Source organism: Vespa velutina, chromosome 9 (assembly GCF_912470025.1).
Source record: "Vespa velutina chromosome 9, iVesVel2.1, whole genome shotgun sequence".
Taxonomy (NCBI): Eukaryota; Metazoa; Arthropoda; class Insecta; order Hymenoptera; family Vespidae; genus Vespa; species Vespa velutina.
The window spans coordinates 8798540-8811415 of record NC_062196.1 but is presented as its reverse complement, the minus strand read 5'-3'; the positions used below and the strand labels follow the sequence as shown (position 1 = coordinate 8811415).

The 12876-nt window shown below is 48.0% G+C and overlaps 1 protein-coding gene across 4 annotated transcripts in view; it reads left to right on the top strand.

Annotated features, from left to right (window-relative positions):
• The first annotated feature begins 6088 nt into the window (after positions 1 to 6088).
• Positions 6089 to 12876, top strand: part of LOC124951683 (protein grainyhead) — a 63405-nt gene continuing 56617 nt past the window's right edge. For 3 of the 4 annotated variants that reach the window (XM_047500458.1, XM_047500454.1, XM_047500457.1), the window contains exon 1: positions 9329 to 9785. In XM_047500458.1, the coding sequence (XP_047356414.1) occupies positions 9723 to 9785 (63 nt within the window). In that variant the 5' untranslated portion in view covers positions 9329 to 9722. Of the gene's footprint in view, positions 7390 to 9328; positions 9786 to 12876 lie in introns of those variants that run through there. The other variant, XM_047500456.1, reaches the window with a different exon arrangement.

Genomic DNA, 12876 nt, shown 5'->3' with positions numbered 1-12876 from the left:
TTTCGTCCCTGATAGAAGGAAACGTTTTCACCTCCTTTAATTGGCAGAGATATTCGACGTTGAATCTAACGTGGCTAACGAGCCGAACCGGGCAATTGGGTGGAACCGCGATGGCGACGTTAATCCAAGATGCTTAAACGTGGTACCTTGGATATTCACAGGACGGCATATACCTAAGTTAAATATACGAGCTCGTACAAAGTCACACGCACGTAAGGCTTTCGCTCGTGTGCACTAACGCTGATTGGACCTATCGAAGTATTCGCGTAACCATCGTCTCGACCATTTCGATCTTAGGGGATTGCTAAAGAGGAACGAAAATTTCCTGTCGCCGCGCCGATCGCCGGCATTTTATTTTACAATTCTGCGTTATCTTACAGGATGGCAATATCGTCGTCCGCGATCGTTTACGGTGGATGTATAAGGGAGTAACCGGTCGCAATAGAGAATGGCTACTTACAAAATAAGCGGCATAACTTTATTAGCTTATTATTGTTTGGAAAATGATCGAACCTCATGATCGAAAGATGGTACATAGATACATATATATTTTTTCTCGTTAGAAGGAATTCGTAGGCGTTGTACTCCTCGCTTCGTGCCCTCCCCCCCCCCCCTCTCTCTCTCTCTCTCTCTCTCTCTCTCTCTCTCTCTCGGAGAGAGACCCAGTAAAGCTCGCGTTCGAGTCAATGGGGAAACGTTCTCCTTACTTCGCCTGGCCGTAAGACGTACCGGACGCATGTCTGAACGGCGTAACTGTTTTCCGTTCTTGTGAAAAGTTAACGGCCCGTTGGCGCGTTTTGCAACTAGCCAGACGGGCAACCAGCCAAGCCGGGGGAGGGGGGGCCAGGCAAGCGCCGCCGCAATTTCGCCGACTTATGGAAGTCCGAGACACGGCGCGATATATACGAGACGGGCGACCGTAATGGAACGTTGCGCCTAAAGAAAACGCATCGGACCCAAAGAATTCGTGCGATTTTGCGCGTACCGTTAGAGGCAGCCGCGCGACATCGGTGGTCGGTTTTTCTCCTCCGTCAAGCCTTTTCTTCCTTCTTCGAACGATTGTTAATTCGAGATGGAAGCTCCTTTCGAAAATTTGAGACGTTTCTTGCATAAGAAGGCCTGATCGTTCGAACCCCGTTGTTACGCAAGAGCGTAACACGACGTTATATAAACTATTTCGAAACTTTTCGTAAGCGAACAATTCGATCGCGTATCTTTCGAGCGAGTCAAAGAGATACGAACGACTCCGAACTGTGCCGTGTTAATTACTCCCTCGGATTTAAAGATCTTACGCAAGCACGAGACGACGCGACGAAGACTTTATCGATCCGCGATTGATTTTTTGACTGTGTACCACTTTTAATTATCGAACCCGTCCTATGGGCGGGGCACTTGTTTCTTTTTTCTTATTAAGACAATCGAGTGACTTTATTTTTGAAATGTGTCTCCACGTGGGAACGTTCGAAAAGCAACTCTCATCGATATCTCTCTCTCTCTCTTTCTCTCTCTCTCTCTCTCTCTCCTCGATTCCTTAAATTTAGGTCTATAGGTTTTATTCGATTAATCGAAATTTGATTAACGACGCTCATCAACGAACGAAAAGGAAGGCGGATAGTCCAGTCGGTAAGCAAACCCGGCAAACCATGGCCGCCGACCCTTGCGACTTCTCCTTTCCCGCTCTATTCGCGTTTGCCATTGCCGCGTTCGACGAAGCGCGTACGCGTGTCGTCGGAGTCGCGAGCATTCAGCCACCGATAACCTCTCGCAAATATATTAAAGCTGCCTTAAGGTGCCTTTAGCAGGCAACGCCATGGCGGGAGCAACGCCAGCAGCACCAACGGACGCGTACACGCGTAACACTTTCGATACCGTTATCACGAGCGCCATTGCCGAGCGCTTCCTGCCGCCAATCTCGAGTCAGTTCCTTTATACGGCTAGCGATATGCGTTTGCTTCGCTAGGCTCGTTCGTATTCGTAAAATGAAACGAAAAGGAGAAGAGAGATGAAAAGTCTCAAATATTATGTCCTTTCCTTTTTTCTTTTTTTTTCTTTTTTTTTCTTTTTCTTCTTTCCTTCTATTCTCTTTTCGAAAACGTTCTCCTTTCGCGCGTACGAATGGCGCGTACCATCGTCAACCTTGAATACTCTCTTCGATACCGTTTGAAAATCGACAAGAGAGGAATCGCCTATCGGCGATTTCGTCCTCGTCGATCTCGAACTCCCTTTAATTAATCTCATCGTTGATTATCCCTCCGTCATTCTGACGGAGGAACGGTATAGTAGCGGTTAAACGCTCGGCTACTTTCCTTTCGAGATGCCTCATCGATGGTTCGTTTATTTTGCCTGCGGTTCGCGCGTCCGTGCGCACGCCCGTGCTAGCGCACGTGCACCACTGTCTCGTGAATGTTAAGTTCGACGGGTATCCGAGAGCGGCCGTATTTGTAAATAGACGCAACATAGACGTCTTCTTGAATGAAACTCTTAAACCGGTTGTGTACCATTATACTGTCGGCGCGAGCGTGCCGCTTTACCCGGGCACCCGGTGACTTCGACGAGCGCACAAGGAGCGCGCAAGGAGCAGCTGAGCGAAGGGAGCGCAGAGGGATCGGTGGTCCCCTCCTACGTCCGACGCGACGCGACCCGACGCTCGTTTCGATCTTCTCTCGACGATTCCTACGGTCGTCATCCGATATCTATCCTCCTTATCGTCGATCGCCCAAAAACCACTTTGTCCGACTCGAGTGAGACCTCTTGGAAAATTTCCTTTACGGTTCAATGATCTCTCCCAGCGAGGAATTCGCTTTTTCACCGTTTCTCTTTTTCTTCTTTCCCTTTCTCGACGACGCGCTCAACTACGTCTAAGAGAACATGCGAAAACGCCTGAACGATAATGAGCAGGAAAGATTTTCGCACACAGACGCGTACGGATATATCGTATATAGGCGGATGACAAATGAACGCTCCTGCGATGAGGAACGTGCGCTTTGTCGATTATAACTTGTCGGTGGGTATTCAGACGGATGCCTGCAATTACGAGCGACACGACCTACGACAGAGTTCTCCTCCTCCTCTCCCTCTTGTGCATCCTCCTTCGCGATGTTTTCTCCTCCGTCGAAGAAAAGACGCGGCGAATGTAACTTTGACCTCTCGTTGCTCCTCCGATCACCACGTCCGAACTTCTCTCTTACCTTACTCTCCTCCTTCGCGTTTCAGTCACTTCAACAGGAGATAACGTTGCGAGAGAACTTTTTTGATATATCCAAATGAAAAATTTCTAAGACGAATTGTTTTCGATTATAATACGTCCTTGAACCATTAGACTCGGCTCCGCGTCGAAAATTCTTTTCGTTTCGAAAAGAATTTTAGTCGTTGCCGAGAGAGATGGAGAGAGATAAAGAGAGAGACGGACGGACAGACAGGTAGAGAGGGAGAGAGAGAGAGAGAGAGAAGAGGTAAAAGAAAAAATATAACGACTCACGGTCCTACCTCTTAGAAAACGTCGTTCTCTCTCTCTCTCCCTCTCTCTCTCTCTCTCTCTCTTTCTTCTCTCTTTCTCTCGTTTCTTGATCCTCCCACGCACTTACGTGCAGCCACCCACGCTGTACATACGCGATGCGACAATCGACGCGTTTCCCACGAAAAAGACGCTGGACAAACTCTTCTCGTTGATTCCTAAGGAAAAGAGAATCGTCGTCGATCGGAATAATAGCTATCTGTCGCACCCATACGAAGAATCTTCTCTCTTGTTGGAAAACATCTCTTTTCTGGAGCGTGTGTTAACCGAGCCCAACTTCAAATACGATCTTTGAATGCTTCCCTGAACAGGGGCGCATCGCACGAAGCCGCCCGAGGCTATCTTCTCTCGCTGGGTGCCCATTTTTCACGAGTCTCTCTCTTTCTCTTTCTTTCCTTCCTTCTCAGTCCCTCTCTATCTTCTTCTCTTTTTTCCTCTTTTAATTCCATCTCCTCCTTTTTCTCCTTTTAATTTCTCTCTTCGTGCACAAGCAGCCTTCCTTCCTTTGGCATCTCTCTCTCTCTCTCTCTCTCTCTCTCTCTCTCTCCTTCTCACGAAAGATTCACGCACTCCTTCTACCTTTCTCTCTACCCTCCCACCCCTCGAGCTCTTCTCTCGAGTGCTTCGATCCAAGCCCATCTCCCCTTCCTTTTCTCTCTTTCTCTCTCTCTCTCCCTCTCTCCCACCCCCCCCCCTCCACCTCTCTCTCTCTCTCTCTTTTCTTTCGTCGTAGCGGCGTCTACAACGGCAGCAACAGCAGCAGCAGCAACGACAACAGCCTCCTTCGGTCTCCTCCTCTCCCACCCCCCACAGCCACCGCGTCCACGCAGGCCTCTATTTTCAGGTGTGCGTCCAGTGTGTGAGAAAGGGGGAGAGAATCGTTCGTGTGGATACGGGTCCATCGATGAGTCCGTACCCCCTTAGCGTTTCTTCTTCTTCTCTTTTCGGTCAACGAGAATGAGAGAGAGAGAGAGAGAGAGAGAGAGAGAGAAACTGAGGGCCGAAAGACGTTGAGAAAAGAGTAGAATCGTTCTTCGAGTATGGGTATTTGTTTCTTCGTTCCCCTCGAATCCTCCTCCCATAGTCTTTTCCCTGTTCGCAGGTGTCCTTTTTGTAGGCGTTCGGTAAAAAGAAAGAATCTCGCGAACGAATGTCGTTCTACCAAAGTCATCGGAAATACAAATACTCTAAGATTTTCCTTCTTATTCCAATCGAATCGACTTTGTCTCATCCGGACAAAAAATAAAATCGTCCAAAGAAAAGGATGAACGGGATACATTACGAAGCGTACTTTTTCTCATTTTTTTATGATCTCTTTTCACAGTGGTGGAGCAAAGAGAAACGGAGGAGATAAACGAGATGGAAAGAAAGCAAGATTGAGAGAAAGAGAAAGAGACGGAGAAAGAAATATATGTACATGGCTAAGCGACACGATAACGTTCGCCAGTGCGCGCGCGCGCTCATATCCGTCTCTTCGTCCGCCTTGTGGTTCCTCCGGCCAGGTATCCTTCTCAAGGTGGCGATGCGGTGTATAAGTAGGAATAGAAGACAGAGGGAGAGAGAGAGAGAGAGAGAGAGAGAGAGAGAGAGAGAGAGATAGGGAAAGGGCGGAAAGGAGGGAGGAACGTAGAAGACACGATAATGCCGGGTGGCCGGAGCCTCGGCCGCTCGACTACCTCGTCGATGACTCGATGCTCTGTTTGTACCTGCGCAGGTCGACGCAGCGATGCGCTCTCTCTCTCTCTCTCTCTCTCTCTTTCTCTTCTTGGTCGAGCAAACGCTTCTCTTCGCTGGTTCCTCTCTTTCTCTCTTCGTCTCTCGCGTACGCGTCTCGACTACCTGCGCGTCGGACTCTCTCTTCATTCCACCACTCCACCGATTTTGCTTCTCTCTCGATCGGACTCGTTGGTCCAGCTCCCTCTCTCTCTCTCTCTCTCTCTCTCTCTCTCTCTCTCTCTCTCTTTCTCGAACACACACTCACTTAGAAGGAGGTAAGACGTGGAAAAGGGAGAAGTAGAAGGGATGCCAAAGAAAAAGGAAATGTAAGAGAGAAGAGGACAGATCGGCGAAGAGCCCTCGGGCCTTGTCTTTCTCTCTCTCTCCTCTCTCTCTCTCTCTCTCTCTCTCTCTCTCTCTCTCTCTCTCTCTCTCTCTCCGTTTCACTTCTCGGTCCCACAGTCGGGGACCATCGCGGTGGAGTGGGAGGATGGAGCAATGTCGGTGTTCACGAAGGAGAGATAGAGATATATCGGTAGAGCGAGAAGGAGAAAGAGAAAGAAAGATGGAGGCGTCGTAGGGTGAACAGGTAAGATAGTGTGCGTGTAAGAGGGAAAGAGGGAAAAAGGAGAGAGAGAGAGAGAGAGAGAGAGAGAGAGAGAGAGAACGAGAAAGAGACGAGAATATGCGAAGAGAAGAGGGGAACGCGCTCGAGATCGGTGGATTTCGTAGGAGCGAGCGAAAGGGAAGACCGTGGTAGAAAGGTGGGAGAGAGAAAGCGAGAGCGTGTGTGTAAGCGAGGGCGAGGAGAGAGGGGAAGGCGAGGAGACACGGAGCTAAGAGCGGGATGCTGGGAGGCGGCGGTGGCGGCGGCCATGTTGCCGTATCCCGAGAGAAGAGAGAACGATCCGAGAGAGCACCGTGAGGCTGCTTCGTTTGTTGCTTGCAGCGGCGGTCCAAACTTTAAGAAGTTTAATTCTCTTTTATACAAACGATCGTCTTTGCCAGTGCGTTGTGTCAAAAATACAAGTATTCCGCGATCCGTATCGTCGTCGCCGTCTCCGTCGCCGTCTCCGTTGCCGTTGCCGTCTGAGTTGCCGTTGCCGTTGCCGTTACCGTCGCCGTCCTCTTCGCAATACTTTTCGTCGCGGCTTCGTCGTTACTGGTCGTACGCATCTTTAGATTAACGCGGTTTCGACGACGAGGGCGACGACGACGACGACGAGGACGACGACGAGGACGACGACGACGACGACGACGACGACAACGACGACGCGTACGCGCGTGTGCCTTCTGTGCTTCTTACGTTTTCTCGCGTTTCTTCTACTTCTGGCATGTCTCCTATACTCGAGGAGACCACGGAATAATTCGCGGGATAACTCTTCTTCTTGCGAAGCGCTAGAAAACGCAAAAAGTGCGCGACCGAGAGAAAGGATTCTCCGAGAGGTGATAACGAAAAGAGAAAACGAATAAAAGAGGAAAGGTGACGCTATGACGTGCGACAAGTGAATTTCGTGAATTGCTCTGAAGGAAGGACCGGAGGAAGAGGAAGAAGAGATTGAAACTATTTTAGCCCTCTTTCGTTTTTTCGTTCGTGTACGCGAAAAGGATCACTCTCCGACGGGATGCCCAATCTCGAAAGAAAGGTCCTTCGATAGCACGACGTTTCCATTGCACTAGCGAATTCGCGAAAGAAGAAACGACGCCGATGGACACTATTATCCGCTGAGATGTGATCCAGAATACCGCAGGGACGCTCGGTAGTTTGTAGTTGGTCCCCCGTTCCCCTTTTACCGCCCCCTCACCCCACCACCCCACACGACTTATCACCTACTACCTCGCGCTCTCTTTCCCTCTCTCCCTCTCTCTCTCTCTCTCTCTCTCTCTCTCTCTCTCTCTCTCTATCTATCTATCTATCTATCTATCTATCTATCTATCTATCTATCTGTCTATCTATCTGTCTGTCTGTCTCTCTCCCTTCTTTCCATCTTTTCATCCTTCCTCCAACGCCCTCCTGCCCCTTTACAACGATAAACGTAACCTTACCGATGCCACAACGTACGGCGATCGAATCGATTTTCACACGGATTCGGCGAACGCGCTTGAATTCGTGACGCCGGTTCATCATCTCCCGCCTCTTCTAAATGCACCTTGGACGAGTGAGTATTCGCTGTAACGTTCCTATTTATCCTATCATTTTTCCGTCTCATTTTCAATCATTCTCTCTCTTTCTCTCTCTCTCTCTCTCTCCCTCCCTCTCGGCGCTTTCGTCCGTGGCATATCGTAGACGGCGTTGCGCAAGTGAGCCGATCTTTTGGAGCCTCTCCTCTGAGTCGGATGGAAGTTACCTGCGCGATGACGTGCAGGTGACGCGGAGGTCACCTGTCGGTAGACAGGTAGATATATTCCGAGAAGGTTGCCGAGGAGAATCGTATCGTTAAAATCCTTTTCATGTTGGATTACTGCGGCATAGGCCGCGTTAAACGTCAGGAAATTCAATATCCGATGGACAATCTTATTCCAGCGGGCAAGTGTCACGAGACAAGATGCCGAGCAGCGTTTACGGTTTTATTTTCACGAGATGTAAAAAGACGTAAATAAAGATTTGGTTTCGAACGATTCGACGAAAAGACACGACACGTATTGATTTTCTCTTTCCATTTCGTTTCGGCGAGCAATGAATTCGGTGAAGGAAAGAGAGAGGGCTGTTTGGGAAGCTTCTCGAACGGTCCACGGTGTCTCCTCGCTCGTCTCCACCGTCTTCCTACGCGAACAAGTGCTAATCGCTTAACCCATCGTCCGCGTTCCTTCGAACGACGAACCGCGGTACAAGGAGTCATTCGAGCTGCCTAAACTTCTCACTAATTCTCACTTTTCGTAGCACTGAACAAGACCACGTATATACGTATATATACCTAGGGCACGAAGAAAAATTTAACGCACTAGACTTTGTCGCGGAATCTCCGCTCGTGCGTTATGCTCTGATCGCGTGTCATCTAGAGCCGTATTCTCGCAGTACTCGTCGAGAAGTATCATCCTCTTTGTATTACCACTACGGCGTCTTCTGTCTCCGGAGGTAGCGTCCACTGACGCGAGGCGAGGGCGTACAGGTACTTGAAATACAAACGGACCCACGGAGGTGGGTCCAATCTGATCCAGAGTTCTCTTTGAGAATCAGGTTAGACCGGCCGAACCTGCTCCTCTGGCTTCTCGTCTCTGGTCCGCGGTTGTATACCGGCCCCATGTAGCTACTCCTTCTCCCCGGTCGCCCCAATCTCCTTCTTCCGCGTAGTAGGTAGGCACCTACCTACCTACTTTCCGCTACCCTGTTCTTCTTCCTTCTCTTTCTCTCTCTCTCTCTCTCTCTCTCTCGCGAGCGAGCGAGCGAGCGAGCGAGCGTCGTTTATAAGGAATTTGTATAAGAGAGTATATGCTAACGAAGAAGGAAAAGATTACTTGTTTTAAAGCGGAGAAGGAATGAAAGAAAAGTAGAAAAAGAGAGAGAGAGAGAGAGAAAACTTCCTCGTTACATCTATTATTACACCTGTCTATTCGTCGGAGCAGCGCCCGCAAGCTGAATTCCAGTTTTGCGCGCTCGCCCTCCTCCAACGTCGAGCAACGGGAGCACGTGGAAGTGTAGTAGATGGAGGTGGACGAGCCGGAGAAGAGCGAACTGACTGGTTTTACCAACTTCCACCTGGTCGGGAGACGTCGAAGACGTAGAATTCGTGGTGTCTGACTGGTTTGGTCAGCATCCAAGGATTCTTGTCTGGCATTCACGTGATAGGTGAATAATGTCGAACCCGCTCCTCTGGATTCTTACTTCCTATCAGCTGTTACCCGCTCGAACGCGTACCATCCTTTTACTTTCTTTCACCCTTTTCTCTCCTCTTCGATGACTGTATATTCTAAGGTCACCGCAAAGTTGATCCTTTAAACGTTTAGCCCTAATAATTAATTCGATCGAATAGAAATAAACACATAAGGAGACTAGTACCGAAGAAGGACGCACGTATATGTACGTCTGATCTTTTTTTATTTTTCTTTCCAGATCCCAACCGCCCGAGCCTCTTCTTCTTCTTCTTCTTCTTCTACTACCACTACTACCACTACTGCTATCATTACTACTGCTACTGCTGCTGCTGCTACTACTACTACTACCACTACTACTACTACTACTACTACTACTACTACTACTACTACTACTACTACTACTACTACTACTAACGACGTGCCATATACACATAGTAACCTGTGATACGCTATCTCATGCCAAGAAGTACTCCTACCGGTTAGACGTACGTAGATATCTAGTCGAAGATTAGCCGGAATCGCGACTAGAGGAAAACGGACGAGGAGAAGAAGGAGAAGAAGAGGGAAGAGACGATCGAGACGCTATCGATAGCGAAGGGCAGAAGAAGATCGGATCGAAGAACATATATAGGACGTCACGATACGACGAGGAAGAAGAATCAGAGGAGAGTGCAGGAGAATGTCCACGTGCACCGACGAAGGTGACACCGCACCCCTGCACATGCAGGAGGCTCTGTCTCCGGTTAGTCCTCGTATCATCATCTATCGTCGACTTTTTTCCACATTCTTTTCTTGCTCCAATTTTGCATCCATCTTCGCTAATGTCGTAAAACTGCTATTGTACGTACGTTGAAGGCCATTGAACTCGTTAACGACAGCATATTATCGGTCTGTCCCTTGGGATTCCCGTTGGATTCACGGTACGCAATCATACTTCAGGGTCGTTTGTTCGTTCGTTCGTTCGTTCGTTCGTTCGTTCGTTCGCTCGTTCCTTCGTCCGGGGGTCATCCCTTGACCTCCCTCCATTTTCTCTTTCCGAGTCCGTACCACCCGTTGAGCAAAATAACGAGTATAGCCGACCGCAAGATTATTGCCAGTTGTGTTGTTCCGCTCGGAACAGAACTTCTGGAACGACCCTGAGATGCCAAGATGGTACGAGTAATGTACACGAGTCTGCTCGAGGACCTCAAAGATCCTCTCACCACGATCGTCTCTCCGCTTGGACATGTTTAATCGACGCCCGAATCTCTTTGGACGTTCGCATTTTCCATTTTCTAAGTATTTATAGTAGTACGTCGTTTTTACGTCGATAAAAAAAAAAGGAAAAGAAAAAAGAAAACGTCGATTTCCACGAGCGAAAAACCAGTGGTCGTACAACGAACTTGCTCATTTTCATAAGCGTAATAATTGTAAAAAGAGAAAAAAATTCGACGCAAAAAAGTTTGTCTTCATTTGTGACCTATCGATCGAATGATCGATCGAAGATCAAATCGTGTTAAGGACAAACATTTTTTGTTGTCGAGCTTAAAAGGATGACGCGTTCATAGGAAAATCGTGCGCGGATGATCGCGCTCGCTTACGTGATCGGCTTTAGAAACGCTCTTTATAGAGAAAAGAAAATGAAGAGAAAAGAAAAAAAAAAAAAAAATAAAAAGGAAAGAAAAAAGAGAAAAAAGAAGGAAGAGCGTTCATTAACGAGCCTTCGACGCGTTGAGATCGGCGCGATTAGAACATCTCCCGCGATTATTTCTAAACGTGCGTAGCGTACGAACCGTACTATAAATCAGTGGTTTTCAAACGCACCTTCGAAAAATGTCACGCTCGCGTGCAAAGCGACGCTCGTTCTTGAGACGCGTCGATCTATTCGGACATTTAATAACGATCGATGCCTTCGTCCCTTACGATAAGTAAATAAATTTTTTTGTTGAGAATGTCTAGAAAACGATAACTCGTTTCTATTTCTTTCCTCATCAGTCATTTGTATCGTTCATTTTTACGTGCTCTCTTCGAAAGGATCTCCCGGAGAGGACTTGGCTGGTACTTTGAAAACCACTGCCATAAATGCATCTCGTTTTATATTATTAACTTCTATCACCGGTGGACGAACGCGCCGGAGAAGGATCGTTAGAGTACGAGGTACGTAGTCTCATTGTGCACCTCATCTCGTGTTGTCTCGAACGCCAGTTTGACTTTTTTACGCTCGAGCAAGAGAGTAAAATAAAGTAAGAAAGAATGGTAGGAAGGGGGGAGAGAGAGAGAGAGAGAGAGGGAGCGTAATGACTATTTGGCGTTGGGAGCAGAGCGACTAACAAGAAAGAAATAGCGAAGAGTCGCCGAGGAGACAGAGTGGAGAACATCCGGCGAACATCCGGGAAACATCCCTCTCGTAGAAGCTCGCACGAGTGAAAGAAAAGCTTCTTAACGATTCCACGTATCTTGGTCTTCTCTTCTTCGAGGATAGCCACGCGTTGTTTCACGCAGCTGCGTTCTACCTTTTCTCGATCGGTAAGGATCGCACGTACGGAAGAAACGAGACGAGAGGAGGAAAGGAGCCCGGAGCAAGGAGGTATCTTTCGCGATATGGCCGAGCTCTTTCTCTCTCTTCCTCGCGAGTTTTCTCTCTCTCTCTCTTTCTCTCTCTATCGCGAGCGCGCGCGCACGGAGCACTCTGCTTGGCAGGCCAATTAATTGTTATTATGAAAAAGTTTTTGCGCCTTAACGGAAATTCATCCCTTTCTTTCACGTCTAACAGATTTGATCGACTTTTTCGTATACGAATTCCCTATCAAATGAATTCTATTCCGTCATTGGTATTAAGTTTGTACAATCGTTTGATTTATCGATCGGTTGACTTTCGACCCTTGGCAATGCGAAAACCGTACTTTCTCGCGTTGCCCGTTAAGGGTTAAAAAATGTTAAACGAGATCAGAGTCCCGTGGCGAGAATCGCATTCGATGTAGGTAAACGAAACGGAAGCGCAGCAGGTACCGCGAAACAGCATTTCGTATCGAACCGAGTAACGAGAGAGCCACCTACCTCCGCGCGTACGCATAAAACATGTCATAAAAATTGAACGCGGCGAGTACGAGATCGACAGTCCGGTTCTTCCGACGAACTGGACTCTTCGTGGGTCCAAGGAAGAAAAAGGGGAAAAAAAAAAAAGAGAAAAGAAAAGAGTGGGAGTCACGTTGAATTTCAAAGTCAAGGCCGACCATTGGATTTAGTGCGGAGAGCAATTAAAGGAGAGATCTTTCCTATCTTAAAATTCAAAGACGACCGTAAAGAAAATTTATCTGGCAATCCTCATTCGAGTCGTTTACTTTCATAGAGACGAGGCATCCGCGTCGAGCGCGGATGATTCGCAATATCGTTAATTACCTTAATGGACGTGGTGGGAGGTACACAGAGGTACACGTAAGATACTTAATAACGCTATCGCGCTTCTCTCCCTCGACTCGAAGATACAAAGTCGATAGACGGAGGGAACGTTCCTTATTTAGCGAAAAAAGGAGATAAAATCTAAGTAGCTAGGCCGGTGAACGGCCAATTCTCTTTGGCCATCGCCAAAGTTATCGCGGGACGATACCGCGCGATCGTTTGATCTTTCGTGCGTGTATTTAGAGGAACACCGACTGGAACTATTAATTATTATTACTGGTAGATGAGTTACGAGTCGAAAGGTAATGAGTCGCGAGTTTCGGACTAGCGTTGTGTTCGACGTTATTAATATAATTTCTATCGGCTCCGGTAAGATAGATCTACACGAGTACACGTCATTCGTCGAAATGTTAAAAGGGGTTATAAGAGAAGGCAAACACCTACGTGCGTACGCA